General features: G+C 40.3%; 3 protein-coding genes across 3 annotated transcripts; all 3 read right to left on the bottom strand.

The window, feature by feature from the left end:
* Positions 1-1792: 1792 nt before the first annotated feature.
* On the bottom strand, positions 1793-15181 carry ube2nb (ubiquitin-conjugating enzyme E2Nb). The gene is made up of 4 exons (XM_047390327.1): positions 15025-15181; positions 13083-13329; positions 11803-11943; positions 1793-3447 (listed from the first exon to the last, which is right to left on the bottom strand). The coding sequence occupies exons 1-4, from the start codon at positions 15052-15054 to the stop codon at positions 3404-3406; spliced, it is 462 nt and encodes a 153-aa protein (XP_047246283.1). The 5' UTR covers positions 15055-15181; the 3' UTR covers positions 1793-3403.
* A 2429-nt stretch (positions 15182-17610) lies between these two features.
* mrpl42 (mitochondrial ribosomal protein L42) lies at positions 17611-21609 on the bottom strand. The gene is made up of 5 exons (XM_047390145.1): positions 21464-21609; positions 20919-20982; positions 19182-19266; positions 18764-18927; positions 17611-17717 (listed from the first exon to the last, which is right to left on the bottom strand). The coding sequence occupies exons 1-5, from the start codon at positions 21540-21542 to the stop codon at positions 17672-17674; spliced, it is 438 nt and encodes a 145-aa protein (XP_047246101.1). The 5' UTR covers positions 21543-21609; the 3' UTR covers positions 17611-17671.
* Positions 21610-22265: 656 nt separating this feature from the next.
* pwp1 (PWP1 homolog, endonuclein) lies at positions 22266-27233 on the bottom strand. Its single transcript, XM_047390144.1, has 15 exons — positions 27038-27233; positions 26811-26869; positions 26550-26728; positions 25936-26021; positions 25758-25854; positions 24836-24946; positions 24595-24725; positions 24414-24484; positions 24180-24276; positions 24028-24089; positions 23837-23948; positions 23652-23742; positions 23421-23542; positions 22999-23104; positions 22266-22896 (listed from the first exon to the last, which is right to left on the bottom strand). The coding sequence occupies exons 1-15, from the start codon at positions 27101-27103 to the stop codon at positions 22811-22813; spliced, it is 1476 nt and encodes a 491-aa protein (XP_047246100.1). The 5' UTR covers positions 27104-27233; the 3' UTR covers positions 22266-22810.
* Positions 27234-27900: the final 667 nt, after the last annotated feature.

Genomic DNA, 27900 nt, shown 5'->3' with positions numbered 1-27900 from the left:
GATATTTCAGATGATGCCAGGTACCATGTTTTGTTCTTAATATTAGCCGGTTTTGCCAACCTTTTCTGGAGCAGAAGTACACTGAAGAGCCACGTCAATTAGTCTTATTAGTTTCTTTTAAGTTCGTTTCTCTCATCCACGATTTTTCTGCCGACTTTAAAATAGTGTTTGGAGGTATTCGCAAATCTATGTGCATTATTTTCTTTGACTGGGAATCTACTTGTTGATACTTATCTATATGTGCAACAGTATTCTTGCTTTAGTGTTTCAAGGTTTATTCAAGAAGACAATATGTGGGATTTTTTAAATTAATGGTCCTTAGAATCAGAGAACACTGGGTCACTTTAAAACTTATCTTAAATGAGTCAATGCCTCCCCCTTGTGGACATAACTGGTCAGCAACTTTTCCGTATAATATTACAGTACATGATTCGACCTCGAAGTGCTTATTAGGTCAAAATGTAGAAACTAGCAGCTGGTTGTTATTAATTAAACCAGAACAATTTAAATAACTAATATTACAAATAGTTTCTGGAGATTCAACACAACATGCCACTTTTCATGACTACTGCAGACTGAAAATGATTCAGCTTGTTCATGACGAGCATCGCAACTACTACTAAGGTGCTTTTGGTAGCATTCCTGAGGAGTCTTAGCCCACTGCTGTTGGGATAAGGCTTCCAGTTCATTAATATTTGTAAGTTTGTGTGATACTACAACCATTAGTTTTTAATTAAGATGATGAGGACTTCTTCTGAAACCAAGCCTTGGTGGACTTTGAGATATGTTTCTTAGGATCATTGTCCCAACTGAAGGTCCAATGATGCCTAAGCTTCAGTGTCCTCAGACAGCATGGAGATCTCTCTCCGGATGTCCCCATATTTGATTGAATCTATCTTCCCCTCTACATGTTGCCGATTTCTAGCACCAAAGGAATAAAAGCTGCCCCAGAGCATCACCGAGTCACCGCTATGCTTCACTATTGGCATTTTGTCCTGATCACATGCTTCATTCTTGCTCCAGACACACTACTGATCCATCATCCCAAAACACACCAGCTTTGATTCACTGCTCCACAGAACAAGATCCCAAAACCTCCTCGCTTTATTTATATGGTTGTGACGTGTCTTGTGCTTCTGGGTCAGTGGTGGAATACGTCTTGGAGGTCAGGCATGTACCCTATTGTGGAAACCGAAACATCAGTTGCCAATGCCAGCAAGTCTTGGTGCAGGTCTTTGGCTGTCAAAAGTCTTGACCACCTACCTCCTCAGAAATCTGGTGGCTGATGCTGATAGCTTCTTTCTGCCATCTCCAGTGGGTGTAGAAGCTGTTCCTTCAACTTTAACCAGCAACCAGTGCTTCCATCTGCATGTCTAGGAGCATCCTGGGCCTTTGTCATATCCCTGTAGCTTTATCCCTTGTTTGGGCAATGACATCTGAGCTTTTTAAATTCTCTTGAGTTAATCATATTTCTAACATGTACTGAAAAATTACAATCAGTAGTCAAACTATTTATGGTGTTCAACTACTTCAGTAGTGCTTGAGATAGAAGACTTCAGGAGTGACTGAACATAAGATTTAGTGTTGAATTCAAATGTTTAGTTTTATTTTGTGAAAACATCGGAATTTCTCAGAGGGGCGTGAATAATTTTAGTTGCAGCTGTATACAGGCTGTTTTAAAAGGATGAGAAAGTTTGAAAGAAAATCCCAACGATGCACGCTGGAATACACCTCATCTGCACACCTAATTAAAATCTAAAATAAAATTTAAAAAAAACAGAGGAGACTCCTCTTACTTACTCAACTCAGTTTATTTACAGCATGTGTGAAGAGCCATGTAAGCAAATGTACTCATTATTGACAGAGTTCCTTGTTTTCAGTATACATGGGGAGCTAATTTATCAGTTTGATCTCAAATATTTTCCATCTAGCTGCTTGAACCGTTTCCTACCATAAACTCCTGCTGGTTAAACAATAAATTAAAGTTTAAAGACCATCCTTTATCTTTTAAGCTAGAGAAAACATAGCAGTTAGTAACTGGATGACACATCTAAGCAACAACTAGTGGACAGTAACTCCCTCTTTCTCCCAAACAAAAAATTTATTTTACAACATGTTGCAACTCCTAAATCAGATACTGAAGCAATACAATTTAGTCTGTTGAGATACAATCTGACCACAGCAATTATTCAGTTTCCTGCGCTAGATGTTGACAAGTTTCTTCATCCCACACACAATCCGTTAGTTGAGGAAATGTTTTTTTTGTAACCTTTTATTTGCCACCAAACTGACCTTATTCTCCCCTCCATAATCAAGTAAATGCACTTGCATAATCAAGACTGGTATCACAGACAGATGAGAAATAAGCGTGACTGACTCAAAAGGAAAAGAAAATGAACACCCTTATAAATTGACTTATGTTGCTCTGATCTGTTTGGGTCTGATGGAAACTGAGAAAGAAGCTGGACAGGCAGCTAAAGCAAAAATGTCATTTTCAACACTTCTAAACAATCTTTTTCTACCCAGAGAAAATGTCCAACTCCCATCGTTCTAGGTGTTGGGAATGACTTAAAGCACGTTAAATTACTCTGCTCAGTCCAAAAATATTACGGAGCACAAAAAAAGAACAGGTTGCATCTGGTTCTATGACTGCCAGTTACCTTTGATTATCCAGTTTGCAGACGTTCAAATATCCAATCTGATCGCAGAAACTGCCTAATTGATTAGTTTTTAAATGCAGAGGGATAAAAATGGCAAATATGCGTTCAGATCACAGTTTCATTTTAAACAAAATCTGAGTTGTAAGATGCTGAGAACGATGCTGGCCTGATTCGTCAGGTTACAGTTTTATGTCAGGGACCAATTTTGCGTTAAATCATTCAGTTTGACCAACTTCTACTAAAATTTGCAGACGCCCCTTTTATTAACTTCAGATTCAAGTATCCCATGATCTCTCATCTCATAACTTCTAGTGGGAAAATGAATAGTTCCACTCCAGATGTTGCTTGAACAAAAAAAGACATACAGATATGTTGACAAATGGGTTTGTTAAAAGAAAAAAAACTTTAATGAATATTTTTTGCAAACGTACCAGTCTGTGACTAGCTCAGGACAACATATTGCATGTACTTTAAGACATGGGGAGGGTGTTGATGCTTCTCCATGCATTTAAATAGCAACACAGAAAAAAAAAAAAAGAGAAAACAAAAATAAAGGCTAACACACATTTAACACGTCTTAAGAGAGGAAAATAAGTCACCCAGGGGTCTGCAGCAGTAAATCTCATCACTTCTTTCAAATATATTTGGACTTATTTCTTTTTTTATGTGTCCGTTAAATTTAAAGGTTGACAGAATAGGAGTACATTTTGTGGATCACATTCAGAAGCCTCTTCCCTCTTCTTCTATACTTCAGTGTTGCTCGCGTAGAGCCTGGTCCATGTTCGGGCTGCAGGAGGGAGGGAGGAGAAAAACAGGAAGCTTGTGATGTCGAGCAGGAAACAGTTCAACCTGGTTCAGCTAACTACGCTGGCAGGGTGAAAATTAGTAAGTCCCAGCCATATTTACAAAGCTGAAACAAGGAATTTATTTTATTTCAACATTTGTTTTTAAAACTACAACCCAAACATTTTCCACCATTTTAACTTCATGTAGTCCATTCCTTTCTGTTTTTGCAAGTTTCTAAAAACAAAAAATTTCTATGAATCTATGGATGAATATATTTCTACAGTGGCCCATCTTTGGGAACCTGAAAACAAAAAGGACTGCGAAGACGACGACGGATGGACTGATACAATATTTACACAATGAGATTATCTATGTATTTAATACAGAGATTAAATACAGTATTTGTAAATTTGAACTTTAGTTTCTATTTCTGTACTTGATGGAAAATCCTTAAATTCCAGACTTTTTCAGACTGCATCAGAATCAGAATCAGCTTTATTGCCAAGTTCTTACATACAAACAAGGAATTTGCCTCCAGTACACTTTGCTCTTTGGTTTTGTTTTTGTATTACAGAATATACATATTTACAATTTACAATGTACAATATACACATATCAAATAGAAAAGGTGCATTTGCAACATCTGTATGCTGTTGTTTTGTACTCTATTGAATGTTCAACAGAGAAACAGCCTGGGGGAAGAAACTGTCTCTGTGGCTGCTGGTTTTAGTAAACAGTGCTCTGTAGCGGCGGCCTGAAGGTAAAACTCTGAACAGTTTATGTGCAGGGTGTGTGGGGTCTGCAGAGATTTTAGCAGCTCTTTTCTTGACCCTAGACCTATATAAGTCCTGGATGGAGGGAAGGTCAGCTCTGATTATTCTCTCTGCATTCCTGATTATTCGTTGCAGTCTGGACCTGTCCTGTTTTGTGGATGAGCCAAACCACACTGAGATGGATGAAGACAGGACAGATTGAATGATGGCAGTGTAGAAGATGACCAACAGCTCCTGTGGAAGGTTGAACTTCTTGAGTTGCCTCAGGAAGTACAGTCTCTGCTGGGCCTTCTTTCGAACAGTGTCTATGCGTGAAGACCATCTCAGGTCCTCAGAGATGGTGGTTCCTAAGAACCTGAAGTGGTCCACGGCCGATACAGTGTTGTTGAGGATGGTGAGGGGGGTGTATGGGGGTGGTGTTCTCCGAAAGTCCACCACCATTTCCAGTCTTGAGTGGGTTCAGTTCAAGGTAGTTCTGACCGCACCAGTGTACCAGCCGATCCACCTGCTGTCTGTATGCAGACTCATCACCGTCCTGGATCAGTCCAATGACAGTGGTGTCGTCTGCAAACTTAAGGAGTTTCACGGACGAGTCCGATGAGGTGCAGTCATTTGTGTACAGAGAGAAGAGGAGTGGGGATAGAACACACCCCTGGGGGGCACCAGTACTTAATGATCTGGTTCGGGAGAAGATGCTCCCCAGTCTCACCTGCTGCTGTCGGTCCGTCAGGAAGCTGTTGATCCACTGACAGGTGGAGGCTGGGACGTTGAGCTGGGTGAGCTTCTGGTGGAGGATGTCTGGTATGATAGTGTTGAAGGCCGAGCTGAAGTCTACAAACAGGATCCTGGCGTACGTCCCTGGGTGGTCGAGGTGTTGCAGGATGAAGTGTAGACCTAAGTTAACAGCATCATCTGCCGACCTGTTTGCTCGGTAAGCAAACTGCAGGGGGTCTTGGTCTGCACACACATGTCCTCACAGAAACTGATGTATGATGTCACCACATCAGTTAGTTGGTTTAGGTCAGTGGCTGAGGTTTCAAAAACAGTCCAGTCTGTGCATTCAAAGCCGGCCTGTAGCATCTGCTTTGATTCCTCAGTCCACTTCTTAACAGTGTGAACCTTGGGTTTGGAAGCTCTTAGTCTCTGTCTGTAGGTCGGGATGAGGTGGATAAGACAATGATCTGAAAAACCCAGAGCAGCCCTGGTAACAGCATGATATGAGTCCTTTAAAGCTGTATAACAATGGTCCAGTGTGTTTTTGTCTCTGGTGGGACACTTAATATGCTGTCTGTATTTGGGGAGTTCATTTGAGAGGTTTGCTCTGTTAAAATCTCCCAGTATTATGATGAAAGAGTCAGGGTATGTTTTCTCCAAGTCTGTAATCAGCTCAGCAAGATGTTTTTCAGCAGCAGAAGTGCAGCCATGTGGTGGAAAATATGAGCCGATTATTATAAACGAGGAAAACTCTCTCGGTGAATAAAACGGTTTACAGATTATGGAAAATGACTCCAGATCTGGACTACATGTTTTCCCAGCACTTTTACGTCTCTGCACCAACCTTCATTTATATAAAAGCAGATTCCGCCTCCTGGCTTCTTCCCCGATAGCTCCGCGCTGCGATCCGCTCTGAACAGCTGGAAGTCCGGCATCAGCAGTGCGCGGTCCGGGATGTTTTCACTCAGCCATGTCTCGGTGAAGCAGAGAACCGCTGATCCGCAGAGGTCCGTGTTTTTACCGGTGAGGAGAAGCAGCTCGTCCATCTTGTTGTTGAGAGAGCAGACATTTACCAGGTGGATTGAAGGCAGTGGTGTGCAAAGTCCTCTTTTGCGGAGCTTTACCAGCACGCTTTCCCCTTCTACGTTTTCGGCGCAGGATCCCATATAGAGCCTCAGCTCCGCTTGCCAGGAGCTCAGTGAACCTCGGATCGATGAAAGATGGTGAAAAAAACCCAAGAGAGGACTCTCTGATGTTGAGAAGTTCCTCTCTACTGAAAGAGACCACAGAACTGTGGCTCGAAAAACATAAAAACACACAAAATACAAAAACAAAGAGAGAGCGAATCTCCGAGGCTGCCATCGTCAGCGCCATCTTGTAGGACAAACCCAATTACCAGTTCCCGTCCTGAAAATCCCCTCGGTGGCTATCATCTTCTGATTACTGTAACTAGAAGTTCAACTTTTTACTGGCTCACTGTGTAAAACCTCCAGGAGGAGATTGGACTGCCTGAACACGGAGACGGACCGATGATGGACCAAGGATGGAGAGAGGATGGGACTAACTGATGGATGGACGGTTGTATAGATCCCAGATTGACAAACATGGAGTGGAAGGTTGGTCAAGTCTTGAAACACAAATATTTCTACATTTTCTTCTTTTCCACACTTTCGCATAACTTTTCCAACTACATCGGAACAGCTGAATTTACCAACAATAGACCTGGAACATTTTTATTGTCGTTGCTTTATCATTTCAATCTCAATGAATATAGTGAAAACTGTTTAACACTGATCAGCTGTGCTGCATTGATCAAACTGATTGATTAAAAGGAAAATGGAGCATCTGTTGGTGCTTCAGAATACAGATGATTAGTAATAAAAAGACTCTTGAGGCCGTCAACCTGTTTGCCTTGAGATACAGCAGGGATCGCACTTCTAATAGCTTGACATGATCGCTGCTCTGACTTCAAAATAAAAATAAATAACATTTTTGTTCGCTATAAAAATAGAGGAAACTAATAAGTGAAGCTCTTTTAAGAGCATGAAGCCTATTTAATCTGGAAAGAGCATCTGTTTTACTCTGCATCAAAAGAGAGTAAAGCAGCAAGATATTCTGATCTCATGCTGTTCATCTTCAGTAGCTCCTCTGTTGGAGCTCGTAAAAAAGATAACTTCATAGATTAGATCACAAGACGAATCTGCACATATGTGGTTCACTGACATTTTTAAGGAACAGAAACTGATGATGGAACAGACATTTAAAAGAAATGGCAGCACACCGTAAAAAAAAAAAAAACATAGGACCAAGCAAACGGAGTATTTTCTGGGTAAAATTATGTGTAAAAGACACGTTTCAGTTTTAGCTACAGGTCCTTCTCAAAATATTAGCATATTGTGATAAAGTTCATTATTTTCCATAATGTCATGATGAAAATTTAACATTCATATATTTTAGATTCATTACACACTAACTGAAATATTTCAGGTCTTTTATTGTCTTAATACGGATGATTTTGGCATACAGCTCATGAAAACCCAAAATTCCTATCTCACAAAATTAGCATATCATTAAAAGGGTCTCTAAACGAGCTATGAACCTAATCATCTGAATCAACGAGTTAACTCTAAACACCTGCAAAAGATTCCTGAGGCCTTTAAAACTCCCAGCCTGGTTCATCACTCAAAACCCCAATCATGGGTAAGACTGCCGACCTGACTGCTGTCCAGAAGGCCACTATTGACACCCTCAAGCAAGAGGGTAAGACACAGAAAGACATTTCTGAACGAATAGGCTGTTCCCAGAGTGCTGTATCAAGGCACCTCAGTGGGAAGTCTGTGGGAAGGAAAAAGTGTGGCAGAAAACGCTGCACAACGAGAAGAGGTGACCGGACCCTGAGGAAGATTGTGGAGAAGGGCCGATTCCAGACCTTGGGGGACCTGCGGAAGCAGTGGACTGAATCTGGAGTAGAAACATCCAGAGCCACCGTGCACAGGCGTGTGCAGGAAATGGGCTACAGGTGCCGCATTCCCCAGGTCAAGCCACTTTTGAACCAGAAACAGCGGCAGAAGCGCCTGACCTGGGCTACAGAGAAGCAGCACTGGACTGTTGCTCAGTGGTCCAAAGTACTTTTTTCGGATGAAAGCAAATTCTGCATGTCATTCGGAAATCAAGGTGCCAGAGTCTGGAGGAAGACTGGGGAGAAGGAAATGCCAAAATGCCAGAAGTCCAGTGTCAAGTACCCACAGTCAGTGATGGTCTGGGGTGCCGTGTCAGCTGCTGGTGTTGGTCCACTGTGTTTTATCAAGGGCAGGGTCAATGCAGCTAGCTATCAGGAGGTTTTGGAGCACTTCATGCTTCCATCTGCTGAAAAGCTTTATGGAGATGAAGATTTCATTTTTCAGCACGACCTGGTACCTGCTCACAGTGCCAAAACCACTGGTAAATGGTTTACTGACTATGGTATCACTGTGCTCAATTGGCCTGCCAACTCTCCTGACCTGAACCCCATAGAGAATCTGTGAGATATTGTGAAGAGAACGTTGAAAGACTCAAGACCCAACACTCTGGATGAACTAAAGCCCGCTATCGAAGCATCCTGGGCCTCCATAAGACCTCAGCAGTGCCACAGGCTGATTGCCTCCATGCCACGCCGCATTGAAGCAGTCATTTCTGCCAAAGGATTCCCGACCAAGTATTGAGTGCATAACTGTACATGATTATTTGAAGGTTGACGTTTTTTGTATTAAAAACACTTTTCTTTTATTGGTCGGATGAAATATGCTAATTTTGTGAGATAGGAATTTTGGGTTTTCATGAGCTGTATGCCAAAATCATCCGTATTAAGACAATAAAAGACCTGAAATATTTCAGTTAGTGTGCAATGAATCTAAAATATATGAATGTTAAATTTTCATCATGACATTATGGAAAATAATGAACTTTATCACAATATGCTAATATTTTGAGAAGGACCTGTACATATGACTTGGTCGGGATTTTCCCGGCTGATAATATTTTGTTTTCTTTGCTGATTTAGATGTGTTTCTAATGGCAGTGACACAAAGAGAAAAAATAAACTGCAGGTTCTTTGATAAAGGCGGTAATTCTTAACAAGTAACGAAGGAAGATTTAGGTTTACTTGTAGCGATGGAGACTTGGACTGGAGCGATTCATTGACGTCGTCGATGAGCTGTACTATAATTTTCTATCTGGATCAATACTTTTTGACAACTATTAACATTTTTCCTGTTTATATCTGTGTGAGAATGTAGTTTCCTAATGACCTGACCACCTTACTTCGTCTTAAAAACCTTTTTATGTTGATTTAAAAAACAAGTGTTGCCAGATATATTCCAGGCACAAAGAGTCTGAATGTGTCAATAATTAGCTAACACTTGTTACAGTCCCAGCAGTTCATTGTACATATTGTGACACCCGGAAATTTACAATATATTGTACAGCCCTAGTCTGCAGCGTTCGGCTCCAGTCATTGGTTGGCTCTGTCCGAGCTACAGTCTCAAAACGAATAAGGCCAACACAGTGCCTGATTATTGTTGAATGAGCTGGGTTTTCCAAGCCAGAAGTGGTCTAATGGGAGCATTTAAAGTTAGGCGACAATGAATAGAGGTCTGGACGCTGCAGGTTTCATTATGAATGGCAGGAGTACATGCATCAGCAGCTGAAGAGACCGATCCAGGTGGCTGCCAATTCAGGTTTCTTAAAAAAGCTCCTCAATCTACTCTGAGGTTAGACGAGCTGTCTCTCTGGCACCTTTCCACCCGTTTTACTTACAGATGCACATTTGACCGATTAGCGCTGTGTCTGTGTTAATGTGCAGGCTTTGTACAGCCAAAAAAAGCTGATGTTAATATCCAAATCAATCAGATTTTAAACCAGGACAACTCCTAAATAACACGAAGTTAATAAATACAAGCTATTTCAAGTTCATTTTCCTTCAGGTGGTGGCACTCATGACTGAACTAAGAGCTGTTTTTGTCTATTTGTTTTTTTTTTAGCTCAATCTCAACATCGAACACTCTAAAAACCCAGTGTTTTTCTCCATTACATAAATAATAAGGCTTCACTTTGTTTTCCTCATGCAGGAAGTGGACTTTATTCATATTTTAAAGAGGCAATCCTCATTTCGATTTTATTTTGTGCTAAGCAATAAATGGAAAAAAAAAAAGACACTCGCTTGCTTGGAAACTTAAGTGGTTGTTTGCCATTTTCTGGCTCAAAACACCTTACAGCAAACAAATGTCTTTATACAGTGCTCAAAAAACAAAAGGAACCCTTTGAAAACGCATCAGATCTCACTTGGAAGAAAAAAACGTGCTAGATATCCATACTGATGTGGAGTGGGTGATGTGGTAGGAACAAAAGGATGGCACGTCGTTTGATGAAAATTAAAATTATCAACCCACAGAGGGCTTAATCTAAAGTCAAGTAAAGAAATTTCCACTGAAAAACTGATGTAGCAGGCTAGTCAAATGTGTTTAAATCTCTGCAGCAACTGCAAATAGTACTCAGTAGATCGTCTGGCCCCCACGTGCTTGTATGGATCCCTGACAACGTCGGGGAATGCTCCTTCTGAGATGACGGATGATGTCCTGGGGTATCACCTCCCAGATCCTGACCAGGGCATCACTGAGCTCCAGGACAGTCTGAGGTGAAACCTGGTGGCATCGGATGGACCTAAACGTGAGGTCCCAGAGATGTTCTACTGGATTTAGGTCATGGGAGCATGGAGGCCAGTCAGTGGTGTCGATTCTTTCATCCTCCAGGAACTGCCTGCATAATCTTGACACATGAGGCCGAGAATGACCATGCATAGGAGGGACCCAGGACCAACTGCACCAGTGAAGGGTTTAACAATGGTTCTAAGTGTTTCATCCTGATGTGTAATGGCAGTCAGGGTGCACACTGTTTATTCTGAACAGGTCTGTTCATCCCTCCATGGATATGTCTTTGTTCATGCTGAACAATGTTGCAGGCAGCACAACCTTCACCAAAGCTTCTCAAGACTCTTTCACCTCTGTCACGGGGGCTCCGAGTGAACCTGGTTTCATCTGTCAAAAGAACAGGGCACCAGTGCTGAACCGGCCAATCCCGGTATTCGCAGGCAAACCAGTCGATCTACACGGAGACAGGCAGTGAGCAAAGAGCCTACTAGAGGACGTCTGGCCCTCAGGTCACCCTCATGAAGTCTGTGGTTTGGTCAGACACAAACCATTAGCAGTGGCATACTGGAGGCCACTTTGTAGGGGGTGTGACAGCACTCATCCCGTTCCTCCTTGCACAATAGCGCAGATGCCGGTCCTGCTGATGGGTTCAGGACCTCTGACAGCCCTCCCCAGCTCTCCTAGAATCTCCTCCATGCTCATAAAACTATGCTGGTAGACACAGCAAACCTTCTGGCAATGGCACATATCAAATGCAAAACTACTGAAAATCAGCGAAAACAAATGAGGGAAAAATGTCTGTGGCCTCCAATCCATTCTTGTTTTGGGGGGGTTGTCTCGTTGTTTCCCCTTTAGTGCTCCTGTTAATTTTCACACCAAAACAGCTGACTAAAAGTGGTCCTTTAACTTTTTTGAGCAGTGTATTTTGTTTATAATTACAGTCCATATTAACTATGTGCCTCCTACGAAGCTGCAAGCAGGGTTTGCACCAGTTAGTTATTCTTCTGCAGCCTGAGCTTTGGATGTGGGTGGAATTTCAAAGATCTGGAATTCAGCTAATATTTGCAGCCATCTGTCAAAGTATTTCTCCATCTACAAATCCGTGACAACATGGAGGAGCTGCAATGCAGTTTGGTGCCCTCATTTCTTTGTTTATAGTCACAAAAAATAAATAAAAAAGCAGACCTGTCTCAATGGCATGGCTTTCGTTTTTCTTCCACTGCTCTGCAACGTCGTTTGCCAGGGGGTCATCTGGGTTGGGGGCACTTAATAATGCCTGGATAGATAGCAACACTGTGCGGATCTGCAGAGCTGGAGACCACTTGTCTGTTGAAAGTGGGGAGAAGATGTAAAAGAGAACTATTGATAATAATGTCAAATACGTAAAACAAAGGAACATCTGACAGAATCCAAGCCAGGGTCAGTATCGTTGGCTGATGTGTTCAGGGTGACGTTCAGTATTAGCTTTCGGCCACAGATGGCGTTTTGCATACATGCCAAATAGTTTAACGTGATCACATCTCATCAGAACATTATCTTCTCTGCTTGCTGGGTTTTATTTAGGCTTATCACAGTAGAGGGGGTGGAAAACGGTATTGAGTTAAACTTTTTATAACATTTTGAGGTATTTATTGCAATAACGATAATAGTGAAAACGATACTTTAAAGCACGGCAGTTGTTTTGGGCAGTAAATCTGCCACTGCATACACTGGAAGCCTTACAAATACTGATAAAAAAAGTAGAAAACCATTATCATAAAAGCTACTTCAATACATCAGTTACATAAAATACTGCAATAACACCAACAAAGAGCAAATAAATTGAATTCAGTCATATTTGCAGACATATTGATATTTATTGACGCACTCAGACTGAGTAGAATAGCTTCAGCAGCAACAGGAACTTTATTTATTGTCATCCTGATGAATCAAAGCTACCTTTAAACTGAGGTTAAACACAGGCCGACCATTTCATAACTAGCCGACTTCTGAATTCAGTTTTTTTCCACTGGATTTTATTTAGGGGTATCACAGTGGATGGGGAATGATATACATAAACGCTCCACGACTTCACATTTACACTCAACTTTGTGTTAGACCCTACTTCACTCGATTTTGGTTTAATCACATAAAATCCCAGGAAAATCCATTTAAAGTCTCGGGTGGAAAACATGACCAAATGTGAAAACGCTCGCTGGGTGTAAATACTTTCTGCAAGGCACTGCATGGCTGTAGAGATTATTTTTACCTTCACCATGCTGTGTTTGAAATAAGTTAAAGATTTAAATAATTAGATATAAACATAGAATTAGAATAAAAGTTAACCAGATGTTTACGTTAAATGATGCTAATGTATACCACACTGTAAGCTTTTAAAATTTCTTTTTGCTATAAAATTCAGGGTGAAGAAATGCAGAAACTATTAATTAATGTGAAGGAAAGACAAATAAGAGACACTTTCTTACCTTTCAAAATGTCTAAACATATTCTTCCCAGTTTGTCGACATTGGGGTGATAGATTTTGGTCATGAATCGCACTTTGGGAGCTGCCATGGGATACTCTTCTGGAAGAAATAGTTCAAGTTTAAAAGTGCCTCCCTCGAATGGAGAGTCTTGGGGCCCCGCGATAACCACATGGAAGTAGCGTGCGTTGCCTTCATCGGGCGTAGCTGTGATCCCCGGGACGGGCTCTGCCATCAACCGCTGTGTCTCCTGCGTTTGATCAGGAAGACAAGACCATGCTTGTTAATTTATTATTATCTTTTTTAATTACAAATGGCTTCTTTCAAAAAAGTTAACCGATGAGAGCATCCACCTTTAACCACAAACTGACAAGACCATATTGCCGGAGCCGCTGTTAGTCCGGACAATGGAGAAGAAGCTGAGGGTAAACGCAAGATGACAACACCAGACCGATCACTGTAAGTGATATCTAATTTTTCTAATGTACATACTTCTGTTCATTGTATGCCTTTCAACCATCTCTCCTTTTTCAGCTACATTACTCCGCCGTCTTGTTTTATCTGCATTGGACGCAAACCAAAAAGCAGCTTCAGCAGTGCAGCAGTGCTCGGCTGTGCTACTAAAGCTGTGACGTTAAGGGCCGACAGACACTCATTAAAACACAGTGAAGCAAATATTAGCAGCTGCTGCTGCTGTTTAACCTCAGCAGAACTAGTGGGTGCAGGCTGGGAACATCAAGCTCTCGGTGGTTTCACTCAACAGGTTTCAGACCGATGGGAACTGTACTTTAAAAAAAAAGCAAATTATTGTTATCAGATAAATGAGAGGTGGCTACCAACGTTTTGACAAATTTATAGTCGAATTATCTACATTTAATGATGAGACACTTGAAAAGCTCCAATTTAGTTTGATATTTTCTTCCAGAAAATCAAAAAGAGGAAACATTTTTCTCCATTTTTCTGCCTGTCCAAGCAGGTGCAGACTTAAACTGCTTAGTGTCTGACTCAAACAAACGCCTCTCTTTGTTGTAAAGGTAGAAGGAAAAAAAATGACATGACAGAAACCTGGAAACGGTTTCACTTTGTCAACTTGACAGTGCAGGCAGCGAAAACCTGCCAAACCTGGGGAACGGCGTGGCGGAAAAGGCTGATCGGGCTCACTGCCGGTGTTGAACCGAAAAAAGCAGCCTTGTTGACTGAAACACCTTCTTCAAGGAAGTGCATTTTACAGAGGCTCTTTTCTTGTGAATTTAGATAGGAAGTTGACTAAAAACTCGACTTTAGCTGACTTTCGGTCATTGTAATGCGTATAAGCACAATGAAATGCGCTTCCTGTGAGGGAGGGAGTCATAGGAGACAGCGGTGTTTTTTTTTGTTTTTTTCGGCAAAACACTGGGCCAGGCCCAAAAAGAGGCTGCGGTGCGGCGAAGGGAGGAACCCGCAGCCAAACTAGACTCACAATACCCACGTTTCTTTCTGTTTGTTCAATGACACAGAAGCGACGCCAATACCCAAAGAAGGCAATTACAACATTTAAGCACCGCACAAGGGCAGCGTTTCACAGAAAGCGCCAGGCATGTGTGAAGCAGCGAGGCTGCAGCGGCTAGCCTAGCTCCCAACAGCGAATTCATTCATATGGCGACTGCGACGAATTACAAGAATTTGCTCATCAGTGGGATTCATTAGAAAAGAACTACAAAACAAATAAAAGCCACCCGAGTTTAAGCCCAAGCAGACGAGAAGGGAGTAAACGGAAGTGGCAAAGAAAACACTTGCAGTGAAGCGAGTTAGCTCGACAGCTAGCAAGACAGAGGCTAACTATGCTAACGGCAGGCTCCAAGCGACATGGTGTTATGTTATCTTCCATATAATCACTAAACGACCTTTACAAAATCCCCACAGTGGCTCATATACGCGTATATACAGTATCCGTTGTCAGGTGTACCTTTATAATCCTACGAGGCAAACCGGCCATCTTGTGTTAGCAGTTATATTTGTAGCCGCTGACTCGCCCTGTCTTCAGGTTGGATTGAAGTGCCGGGGCGGGGACTGATAACTCACTCCTCCGGTACATGCAGATGACCTAACGACGTATGGATTCAGCAACATAGCTACACATTAAAAAGTTTAGGTTTTCAAGCCTAATTCTCAGATTTTTACCCATTACAGCTAATAAAAACACAGGATTTAATATTAGAATATTACATAAGACACTTTTAATACAGAAATGTGGGTTGAATGAAAAGTGTTATTTTCAAAAGGTACTTTTAATCTGACAAAAGACCCTCGTCTGAACGCATATTGTAATTTACTGAATATGAATGTATATAAATTTAAGAGGTTAATTTAAAACTTTTAAATTGGTTGTGAGAGATCCCAACTGTCAGCTGTATTATGTAAGTGTGAGAGTGGCATTTTTAAATGTTGTCCATTCTACTTTAAGTGAACAATTTTTAAGTCTAGCCAGATTATCAATTGGATTTCGGTCAGAACTTTGACTGGGCCATTCCAACACATGCATATGGCAGGGGTGCCCAAACCCAGTCCATGAGAGCTACTATCCTGGAGCTTTTGGATGCATCCCTTCTCCAACATACAGAATCAAATATGGGCCTCAGCAGAGCTGAATGAAATGCTGGTGAGCAAATTCAGCCATTTGGTTAAGGTTCTTATAGAGAAGGGATGCATCAAAAAGTTGCAGGAAAGAAGCTCTCGAGGACTGGATTTAGGCATCCAGGAACGGGGCCCTGATCTAAACCATTGAAGCTATGCTTGTATGTTTAGGGTCCTTGTCCAACTGGAAACTGAACCTCCAACGTAGTTTAAAGTCTTTTGCATCCTCTAACAGGTTTTCCTCTGGGAGTGCTCAGTTTGTAGCAGGGCAAAAACAGGTTAATAGCTCCATCCATCTCTCCATCAGTTCTAAACAGCTTCCCGAAACCTGCAGAAAGCAAGTATTTTATCAGTATGATGCTGTCTCCACCATGTTTCACTGTGGGGATTGGTGTGTTTAGGGTTTTATGTAGTGTTGGTTTTTTTGTCACATAGTTTTGTATTTAGACCCAAAAGTTCAATTTTGGTCTCATCTGACCAGAGCAACTTATTCATCATGTTTCAAATGTCTCCTACACTGTTTGTTGCACACCTTCAAAGGGTCTTTTTTGCCAATCTTCCAAAAATGCCAGATTTGTTAAGTGAAAGACCAATACTTTGCCTCCATTTATTATAGATTTGGGCTTTATTATTTGTGTTTCTTTCCTTTGTAGCTGGGCTGGCCGGACTCCCTTATGTCAAAATGTCTCCATTGTGAGATCAATAAAGTCTATCTTATCTAATGTTAAAATGAAGGAAGCTCATGAAGTTTGGGGTGATAATACTTTTTAATGTCATTAATTTTCAACATGTGATTTTTAAAGATAGTACAGTATATACAAACTAGTAAGGTCACTGCACTTTAAATGTTTTAAAATCTAATTTTACTAAAAATTCGAAATGCTGCCTATAAATTCAGAGGTATATTCATTATTTTTAAACATCTTAGGTTTCTCAATGTAATGTACTGCACTGACAAAAAACAAAAACAAAACGTTGTTTTAAATTGGATGTTGCAACTAATAAATTTTAAATTAGCACATATTCTGTGGGGAAAAGAATACCACATTAAGAAATTGATAAATTATTCTGTTTTTACATTGATATTGTCTAGAAACGTCATGTTTCATATAAATATAGCATAACACCAAGGCCTATTTCTCTTAGTCACTCTTGAAAAGGGGAAATACAAGAGAACATCCTATTCAAGTAAAGAAACAGCAACGAGGAAAAAAGCTTTTGCAAAAAACCCGTCTAGCACAGATCTACAGACAAGGCTGCACAGAGATTACCAGCAGTGCAGAAGATGCTGAGGGAGGTTTAAAAAGAAAAAAGTTTATCTCCAGAGCTCACCATTAGAGGAGCATCTCAACATCACTCAGTCTCCATGACAACCATAGTTTTTTCACATCCTTACCAGGGCTGTCAAACAGGCAGTAAATAAGACTAGAGACTAATATTTCCAAGTTATTAAATAAATATGCTGGTGCCAAGTTGAAATAAACGGCGACAGAGAAATGTAGAATTTAAAAGGTTTAAAAGTACCATCCAGGGTCTGTTGGGTTTCATTGAGCAGACAACATATTCAACTAAGTTTCACCATTCTTTATTTGGATGGTGAAAATAAAATGTCTGGATTGCAACTACTTTCAACAACTTTTAATGCATTATTTTTCCAACTAGCATTACATATCAGTACCTCTCCATTCTTCTTCTTCTATTTAATGATTACACAGCTGGATTTTCTTATTTCGGCTGAAAGAACAAAGTAAGTCACAAAAACATCTTGCAGCTAACTTAAGACACAGATACAAATGCATAATTTGGTGTGTCACATTTGTGTTTTTGCAGGCCCTAAAATATCCTGCTGTAAATCCATCCAAATCACAACTCGCATTAAGTTTAATGCTGATGGGAAAAACAAGAAGAGGGCAACAGATTCAACATTTACCAGTTTATTATACAATGTCTTTAAAATTCAAACAGAGTACAGACGTCATTTATCTGTCCTTTGGGGGTTTTTTATTGATGCGCCTCCTGTGATACCTGTGAACAGTGGAATATATTGGTTAATCAATACTTGCAAACAACAGTTTCAACTATTTTTTATTTAATGAACAAATAAAAACCGAGGGGTCTATTTTTGGAACTCCAGCATTTCTTGGTTAGGATTTTTAGGCATTTCATCATAAAAACAGGTTTCTAGTAAAAGTCAAGTAAACCACTGTTTTAAGAAGTTATTTTACTTTTCATTTGCTTTTGCACAAACTATAGAGGGCTATCAAAAGTCCCCCAAACCTTTTCACGTTTCGTCTTGTTACTACAACAAACTTCAATGGGATTTTATTTCACAGACAAATGAAAGCAGTCAAAAATGTGTATGTTAAAGAAAAAAGGATAGCTGGTTTTCAGAAGGGGTGTGTGTGAGTGTATGCAATAAGCCCCCTTGAGTTTGTAGAACTAACTTTCCCTGCAAGATTTTTACAGTGAGGTATTTCTATCATGTTTTCACACCTAGAAACTGAAAGTCCATTCTTCTCAGTCATATTGGATGGAGATCCATTTCTGAAGATCCATTTTTCAGTCTTATGACAAATTCTCAATTTTGGTCTGGACTTAAACTGGGCCATACTAACACATGAATGGGCTCGGATCTAAACCATTCCACGGTAGCTCTGGCTGACTGCTTGTGACCTCTGGCCCAGACTCAAACCTTTTGCCTCCAACAGGTTTTCTTCCAGGGTTGTCTTGTATTTAACTCCATTCATCTTCCCATTAACTCAGGCCAGCTTCCCTGTTTCTGCTGATGAAAGGTATCCCCACAGCAAAATGCTGCCACCACAATGTTTCCTGGTGGCGACGGTGTCTTGAGGATGGGAAAAAACCATGCTTCTCAGATTCTTTTTGTAAAACATTTTAAGAACCACGCATCATTTTCTTTCTAACTCACACTTATTGACTACTCTGTGATGGCTTATCTCATTAAATCCTATTAAAACAGTGAGGTTTGGGTTAAATGTAATAGCTCCAAGGTGTGCAAATACTTTTGTAAGGCACTGCTTGTCTAAAAGTTGTTGTATTTGTGTACTTACTGTCCTTTTGGATAAAACCGGTGTTTCGTGGTGAAAAACATCTTGCTCAGCTCCTCTATAGTCGGCTCCCCTTTGTCCTTCAGCAACTCTTTGCTGAGGTGGGCTTTCAAAACCTGATCGTGGGTTTCTGCTGGGTTGGTCAAAGGGTCTGGTCGCTCTATGGGCTGCAGAGATATACGTGCATGATGTTGTTTCATCAAACATATATATATAATGTGACACTGTGGTGTAAAAACAAGTTAGTGAGTTTAAACAATGAATTTCTGGCTTCCAAGCAACAAAGAAGAATTCTACAACACCGTACACTTGCAGTGATACTTTCTCTGTTGAGTAATAGAAGAATTATCTTTTAGTTCCGCTTTATGTGGGCTCAGCAGACAGACAAACGGGTCGGCCTGAGAGCAGCTAGTCATCCTACCTGAGTGAGCTCATACGGAACGGCGACAGCAGGATGGTAGCATACTATGGTTTTCCCGTCAGAAGTAACACCTATTTCAGCGTCACTAAATGACAGAAATTGGAGAGTTAATATCCAGGACATAGGTCAACAACTTTACGCTACCAAAAAAATCTCCTTTATTCGATTCAGCATTTCTAGAATAAACATCCTGATTTTCACAGAAATGCCTCCAGAATTGCTCTATTTCTTCAGTATTTATCTCTCAACTATTACATTTTCTTTTAGTAAAACCACAAGGCACATTTACAGTTGGGAAATTCAGACATTTACATCTACAATCATGGCAAAATGTTTTGAGACTGGCAAAAATCTTGTTTTGTCACAAACTTTGCTTCTTCACTGTTTTTGGCAGAGGTTTCTGTTAAAAACTGAAGATCTATGATAAACATTTCATAAGGGTTATGCAAACCTTTATTATTTACAATGAGTTGCTGGGCCAAATCCTGACTGAAGGTGACTCATTCTTGCCTTATTAGAGCTTGAAGGTTGTCGCACAGGTTTTCAATGGCATTAAGATCTGGAGAATTTCTTGGCCATGGATGCACATTCCAACATTTTCATCCCTGAGCTCCTTAGTTATACATTTTTCCTGTAACACGGTGTTCCATCGTGCTGGACAATAAATTGTTCATCACCAAATTTTTCCTGGATCGTTGGACAAAATTGCTCTTGAAGGATGCTTTGTGCCAATTCCTTATTATTTGGAGTGTTCTGACACAAACATGTGCACACTTATACCAACAAAAGGCAACCGGGCACATTGGTAGTCTCAGGGGGGCTTCCTTGTCGGCATGAGAAAGGCCTCGAGTCTTAGAAACTAACTTTACCCCAGTCCTCTACCAGCCAGTCCTGGTAATTTCTCAAGTCTAGTCTTAAACGTTTACTGGGAGAGATGATGGTCAAAATATATGCAGAAAAAGCCACACCTGCCTGCTGCTGTTTTGCACTGGTGGCAATCTGATCCTCTTTTTTTCAGTGCTCTAGTCCCCGAGGGCCAGTTTCCTGCAATGTTTAGATGTGTTTCTGCTTCAACATACCTGAATCCAATTAGTAAAACTCTGCTGAGCATAACAGTCTGCTGAGGAATTCAGCCAATTTATTTGGGCATGCTGGAGCAGGGACACATCTAAAAGCTGCAGCACACCTGCACTTTGGGACCGTCTTAGTTGAATCCTCTTCAGAAGACGATCCTGGCACTTAGTGGTGTCCCCTGAGTGCCAAACGCTAAACTTCTCTCATTTATGTAGGAGACCATTCACTATTGATTGATTGGAAAGCAGTCTCACTAGCAGCAATATCATTACTTGTGAAGCTTTTTCAGTTATTGCTCGTTTCTCCTTGGATGTAACCATAGTAGACATAAAAATAACTTCTTCAAAAAAAAAAACCTCCAACCTAAAGCAACCATTCTGCTCTTCCATCAGAATAAAAGGGTGATATTAGCTGCAGTTGCTTTTAAGAGGATATTATTAATTTTGTGGCAGGGCCAAAACACAATGCAAATTAGTGTTTTGTGGTTTTGCAATTAATTGCATATTATCTGATTACTTCTTAGCATCACAGACACAACACCAACTGCTCCATAAACAGTGAAACCATTCGGTTTGTGAAAAGCAAGATCTCTGTGTCAGTCTCAAGCCTTTCGGCCACCACTGCACTGTGTATTTAGACAGAAACACATTCAATATAACAAACCAGTTATGGCCTTGAAGTGATGAAGGGTCAGCACTGGACTTCTGTCGAAGTGGCACCAAGCAAGCTTCAACAGGAAAAACAGGCATGACAAACAGGGATAAAACTCGCTATCAATACAACTTTTATGGTGGTCCACTAAAGCTGTAAAAAAAATTATTTTAAAGTGCCTACAGGGCCAGTAACCACGATATTGGAACATTCAATAAATGGTCAATTTAATAAAAAAAAACGAGAGTTGGAAAGAATCGAAAAAAGTTCAAAACTGGCAAAAATGTTTCTTTCCGTCAGATGCTTTTAAAACAATAACTAAACCCTTGTTTGATTCAAATATTTGTTATTTTAAACAGAAAAATCGGTATTTAACATGGAAAATTCAGACACGATCCCTGATCGCAGATGTTTTAAAGTCGTTTAGCATCTGGACAGACGTCAAGGTTAGCCCCCTGTTAGCTTTAGCAGCCACGGTCACTGTTTAAGACGCTTTAAATAAGAGACCGGGTTATGCTAACACTGTTATCAGTTCGCATTGAGTAAACAACACTTACTTTGCACATTTCGCAGCAAATCTACGTACGAAAGTCGTGATAAAACAGTGTGCAGCTTGCACAAATGACCCGACGCCATGCTCGGTTATTTTAAGTGTGCATCAACATAATAGTTCCGCCTAAGCCTTAGCAATCCGATCAAAATGTTCCGCTTTATCAACTAATATTTATTTCTCTTTAATTTATTAAAAGGTATAAATCCTAAACCTAAAAAATGACTTTTCTTAGTGGCTTAAAGTAAAGAGCGTAGTCTCTACCTCAAGTACAACTATGTTGTTCCCAAAACGACGTATATATTAAATTCTAGTATATGTTTAGTTAACAGAATTTTACTGAAATAATGACAGACCAACCCAAGGTTATGCATAACTGTCAAATGGAAAATAATATATCCATGGTTTTCAGAATGAATCCCTTTTTACTCTCATACCACTAACTAAAATCTAGTGCATCTAATTACCTTCAGATTCAAATTGAGTCTGCTAAAATTACACAATTTAACCTTAGCATAAACGCAGCCCTGGCAGCTTACAGTAAACAGTATGCTGGGACTGGTTGACTCGCAGCGTCTTTGGCAGATTTCATCTACACAATTGGAAAAAGCTGAATTCTTCCACTGCACAGCAACATAACTCACTTGAAACACACTTGAATTCATTATAACCCATAGTGAATTTTTAAAGGGGATTTTAAAAGATTTAATTGATGCTAAAGTTATTATTTCTGAAAAGGAACCAAAACTTCAGCAAAACAGATGTTTGAAGATACTGTGTATGTCACCAGAAGTAATGAGATATTTCGACACAATTTATAGCATATTTTATCTACTTAGTAATCGTAGTGAAAATAATGCATTGATGGGAGTAATAGGACCCACAGGAAAAACAAAACCAACAGCTACACATCTGGAACATAACGTTTATATTTTTACTATACAACACTTAAATGGTTGAATTTTTTTATGATTTATTTTGTTGGAACAGGTAAATCAGTTCTACTACTATTAATAGTGTGCTGCATTTGTAATGTACAGATATAGGAAAACTGACTGAGATCTGGGAAAAAAAAATCACTATCTAAGCACAGCTATAAAAATATAACCTCTGCTTCCACCAAATAACCTCATCTAATTATTGCAATTTTCATTTTGTTAAGAAGCTTGTGTTCCAGTCTTTTTAATCGTGTTTGCAAACAGGTTGGTCAGGCTTTTTTTTAAAAAGGAGTGAGTGCAGCTTTTTCCAGCTCTGTCCTTTCCCACAGTGAGGCACAACAGGGAAGCTTGCTGGGTTTCCATGGTAACTCAGCTTGGTTAGGTTTACAAGCTGGGCAGTTGTATACAGAAGATCACTAGGAGACTGCTGAGCTTGCAGACGTGGAGGCCTGGGTTCCCAGAGTCACCATCATGCGCTCTCGGCTCCCGAACACCTCGTTCACTAAAAGCAAATAGTAAAGTACACAGTTATGTTAAGAGAGAACGGAATAGTAAAATGCCGGCTTTTTATCCAAAGAAAAACTAAATGTGGCAATAGTCATACCAGCTGCAACGTCGCTTATGTCCCAAATCCGTAAGCCATCCCTCTGCCCCCCGAAGGCGTAGACGAAGGGCAGATCAGGGCAACACGAAGCACAGAACAGCACCCCCTGTCCACAGCAAACCAAACAAATGTGTCAAAAAAAATCTAAAATTATTTAACCTCTCCACTGCAAAATATGGTTTACTGGCAACATTCAAAACAGTTTAAGGAGTTTGGAATACAAAAAATTACACAAGAACAGTCGAAGAATTTCCTGCACATTCAAGATTAAATCCAACTTTCCATGTCTACTACAGTTTCTCCCCAGATAGAATTCCTCATATGGGAATACATTTATAAATGAGGTGTGGTCTCACATATGATGCAAATAATGGTCTGAAATAATAAGGTAGGCTTAGGTGCAGCTGTATGCAACTTCTCACCATTTTCATATCTCGGGAGTGAACCAGGCTGGGTTTGTTGCTTAAAATGTCCCAAATCTTTACATGCTTGTCAGCAGATGAGGTGACGAGACATCCTTTAATCTGGCTGCTGAGGTCCAAACCTGCAACAGTTTCAAAACCAGACGCATAAAGTTCAAATCATATCTGATCCCACCACAAGCAATGCAGACAGACAAGCACTCTGTTTGATTTTTAGCTAATCTGACAAACCTGACACTTCGTCGTCATGCGCCTTTAGTGTGAACACCGGTTTATCTGTGCGGGCATCCAGACAGTAGACAAAACCGTCCTCAGTGCTGGCCTGAAACAGACACATGTAGTCAAGTCAAATAATGAGCTAAAGAGATAAATAGTAACAAATACTTTAGCTAGACATTGAAAATTACTATATTTACCAGGAAGTGGAAGGGTGAAAAGTGGTTCCAAACTAGACGCTCCACTTGGCCACTAAACCTCCAGGTCCTAAAGCTGCTGTCTGGACTCCGGCAGTCATAAAGGATAGCTGTCCTAAAGAGAGAACTCCCGAGGTTAATGTAAAACAATTACAAAGATCTGTTGGCCAGGATGTAGTGCAGATCACGCTCACTTGTCATATGATCCAGATATCAAAGTCTGTGCCTCAAAGGGATGAAATCTTAACGTCTGGACCTGGAACATGAGAAGTTGGTTGTTAAACAGTGGCTAAAGCCTGTCCATCCTGAGGAAGTAAATCCTGAAGATTTCAGCGTCACAGGATACCTTATCTGTATGCTTCCGCAGAGTTGAGGCTGGCTTGCCTTGAGCTAGATCCCACAAGATGACCGTGTCGTCTGCAGATCCACTGGCCAACACATTCCTTGAAGCGTGCACAAGTGGTGTACAGAAAAATGTAAATAACATCTGAACAGCAACATTTACATATGTGCTTTAAAATACAAAAATCGCAGATGTTTCCAGATTGCAGAAGAATCCTGATTGCAGTAAAAAACTGACCTGGCCAGCTTGTTCCAGGATAAATCCAACACCGCGTCTGTGTGTCCCTCCACAGGTTCCGCTCCTGCACCCTGCCACAAAACAGCAGCAATATGACAGCAATAAAATCATCATGCTGAAATTAATTAAATCCTCCTCAGGATGTTCAGCTAATTATGAAACATTATTCAGAATTCTGCACCTTTTTGCTTTTCTTTTTCTTCTTGGAGGCGTTTTTGCCCCCGAGGGAGAAGACTGGCTCCAGACAATCCACTACATCCAGATCCCACACATCTATCTGAGGAGTCATGTTGCCCACGGCGACGTAGTTAGCTACAGAGAGGACACACAGAGACAACTAACTGACCTCCTTTTATTAAAGCTAGAAACATAACTTACCAGATAACTGGAGGTTTATCAGTGTTGACTCAAGGCTTCATTACCTGGTCCTTCTTGTGGGTTGGGATCAAAGTCCAGCCATTCCATACATAGGGGATATGCTGGCAGCAGGATGTCATGATGAACATACATAGAGTCCTCCTCTGAGTTATAAACTGGGAAGTTATAAACCAAATTATTAATGTTTTTTCCTTAGTAAAAATGCATTTATCTTTAAACATATTAAAACAGGGTTCACACAATCCCCACAGACTTGCAATTTTGAGATGTCTACCATATCAAAGGAGAATAGTTACCACAAATTTAAGCAGATGCTTGGATATATTTGCTTTTTTACTATCAAGATGCCTAAAAAACTCAATCTGTTCAAAGGATGGACAGCTAGGAATTTTGCTTATAGGAAAATAAAATCGCCAGGATACATGGATCATGACCAAAAGAATGACATTTAGGACACAAATGGCTGTATTTTTCAGGTTTCAGCCTATAAGAAATGGTGTGAACCTCCTTTAGGAGGAACTTAGAATAAAGCCATTGCTCTTCCATATCAAAAGGAGTAAGCTGATATGGGTCGGTTATCTGATCAGGATGCCCAGCTGTTGCCTCACTCTCTGGCTAGGCCCAATGGGGAGAAGACATCAGTGCAGGCCTAGATCTCATTGATCTCCTCCCCCAGAGAAGTTAGACAGTGTCTCTAGGGAGGGAAATTCCTGGTTTTCCCTCCTGGGTCTGTTAGTTCCACAACCTGATATCAGATATGTGGAAGAATGTGGGTGGATGGACCCTTTAGAAATATAGATTTTTATTTTCAGAGAAAAAAGCTGTAGAGGAGTGTGGAAACAATATATTATTCCATACGTATCCAGCGCAAATTCCAAACTATTCCAAAATATTTAAGACTGCATAAAAAAAACTGTAAACAAATATATATATTTTTAGTTTTAATATCAAAAGGGACATACTTACTATAAATCTCTAAATTGCAGCAGTCCTTCTCTGCTTTGCCAGCCAGGATGAGGTTGTCTGTGGGTTTGATTTGGAAGTCTTCTCGCTCATACTGGTCCTAGATGTGAATAAACACATAGAACTGTGTGAGAGAGGGTGCAAATATTACTCGATGAAACCAATCTGAGCAGATACTCACTGTGTTTTTGATGGTGATGTAGGGATCCTCGTCATTAGAGCTGAACACTGTGAGCCCGGCCAGACTGTCACCAAGATTAGCAGCAGCTGAATTGGATTCAGAGAAACGTAACGATGTATGGTCATAGTTTTCTTAGATTGTATATTTGACATTACCGTAAAGCCTCCATTTTATTAGTATTACCAATTTTACTCCATTAAATCATTCTGTTCCTTCCCCCCAGATGAGGAAAATCATTGCCACACAATTATGGTAACACCTCCATGTTTAAGTTAGTATGATGGTGGTGTGCAGTATTATCTGCTGTTACATTAGATGGATTAACTCCAAACTGGACTTTTGTACAGAGTACCAGAGTAAACGGGGTGAATTAAAATGCAGGTCAGACTTTTCAGATTTTTATTTGGACACATTCGAAAAACCTTGCCTAATGTCCGTCCTCTACACAACTGGGGTCTTTTTGTTTTGGTCTCTCAAAGAAAATCCACTAGTGTTTGAGTATAAAAAGGGACAATTAGGTCAATGTTGTGTAAACACTTTGGCAAGGACTTTTACACCATCGCCATTTAAAAGAGGGGGAACAAATAAGAACCCAAGCAAACACTATCGTTTACCTGTATCCTCTTCATCATATTTGTCCAGACCGTACTCCGCCAGCTCATCCTCCTCCTCCTCTTCATCATTCTCAGCCTTCCGAACCAAGTCATTATCATCATCCTCTGCTGTTACATTAGATGGATCATCATCAGGTGGCAAACCCTCATCCTCCTCTACATCGTCACCTGCTACTTCCCTTGGGTTCAATAACAAGAATGGAGTTTGTATTTTGGCAGCATATTAAAACCAGTGTCCGTGTTTACTTTTGGTATGATTACCCTAGATCCTCTCTGGCTTCGGTAATGATGCGTTGAAGCTCCTCTTGACTCAACTCAACCTTGGAGAAAATAAAACTCAAGTGATTCTAATGTGTGATATGTGCCTTGCTGGTATAAAAAATATTAGTCCTTCAATTTCGATTAGATAATGGAGTCTTAAAATGTCAGTAAAGGCTTTAAACTACCATGTTGACAGGTTTCCTCTGATGTATGTGAAAGTTACTTACCTTGTCAGGGGTTTCCTTGGCAACGCCACGTTTAACCCATCCAACACATGTGATCTGGGAGCTCATTTTGTAAAAATATTTGTAGACCAAGAGCAGTAAAAATGATAAAATGCGCTGTTTTCTCCTTTAAACTGCTTCGCGTCATGCATGCACACACTAGTACATGTGAGAGATCTAGGACCGCTTCTGCTTAGGGCGTTCAAAAAGCTGCCTGATTAAAATTCCATCAAAACTTACAACAAAGACGCAGAAAATGACCACAAATAATCATGAAATGCGAGACAAAAAGCCGAGATAAAATTTTTTAGGCCTTTCAGGAATCAAATTATAAAATACAGTTTTATACTTTAGTAAACCTCAACCGTAAACAGACTGGAACTTTATTGACGTTTATGTGCGGCAAGGGTGCTGTGTTGAATTTTGTCATCAATGTAGAGGTCTAGACACTGGAGGTGTGCATCTAAACTGGAAGACTGTTAACAGCATAACACTGTACGTGTAACTAGGGTTTATTGTCCGTCAGCAAGTTTCAACATCCCGCCAAAACGTTAAAACCCCCAATAACCTAGTTTATTAATCAAAACCATATTAGGCATCTATGTATTTGACATCTGTCTCCTGCTACTGTCATTGCAACAATTAAACTAGAAGCATGTAAACTCAAATAACCTTGAAGGTGCAGAACTTTTTTACTTAATTGTTTTGTTTTGTAGATGGTCCCTAAGCAGTTTACAAAAGTGGGACAATCTTAGCATTTGCGTTGGTTAAATTAATTAAAACTACATTTGATCGTCTTTTTTTTTACTATAAGAGACATGGCTAAGCATTATAGCACCATAGTAGCAGAATAGTTTTTGTCTCTG

The sequence above is a fragment of the Girardinichthys multiradiatus genome, chromosome 17 (genome assembly GCF_021462225.1).
Source record: "Girardinichthys multiradiatus isolate DD_20200921_A chromosome 17, DD_fGirMul_XY1, whole genome shotgun sequence".
Lineage (NCBI taxonomy): Eukaryota > Metazoa > Chordata > Actinopteri > Cyprinodontiformes > Goodeidae > Girardinichthys > Girardinichthys multiradiatus.
This window is presented reverse-complemented; position numbering and strand designations above follow the sequence as displayed.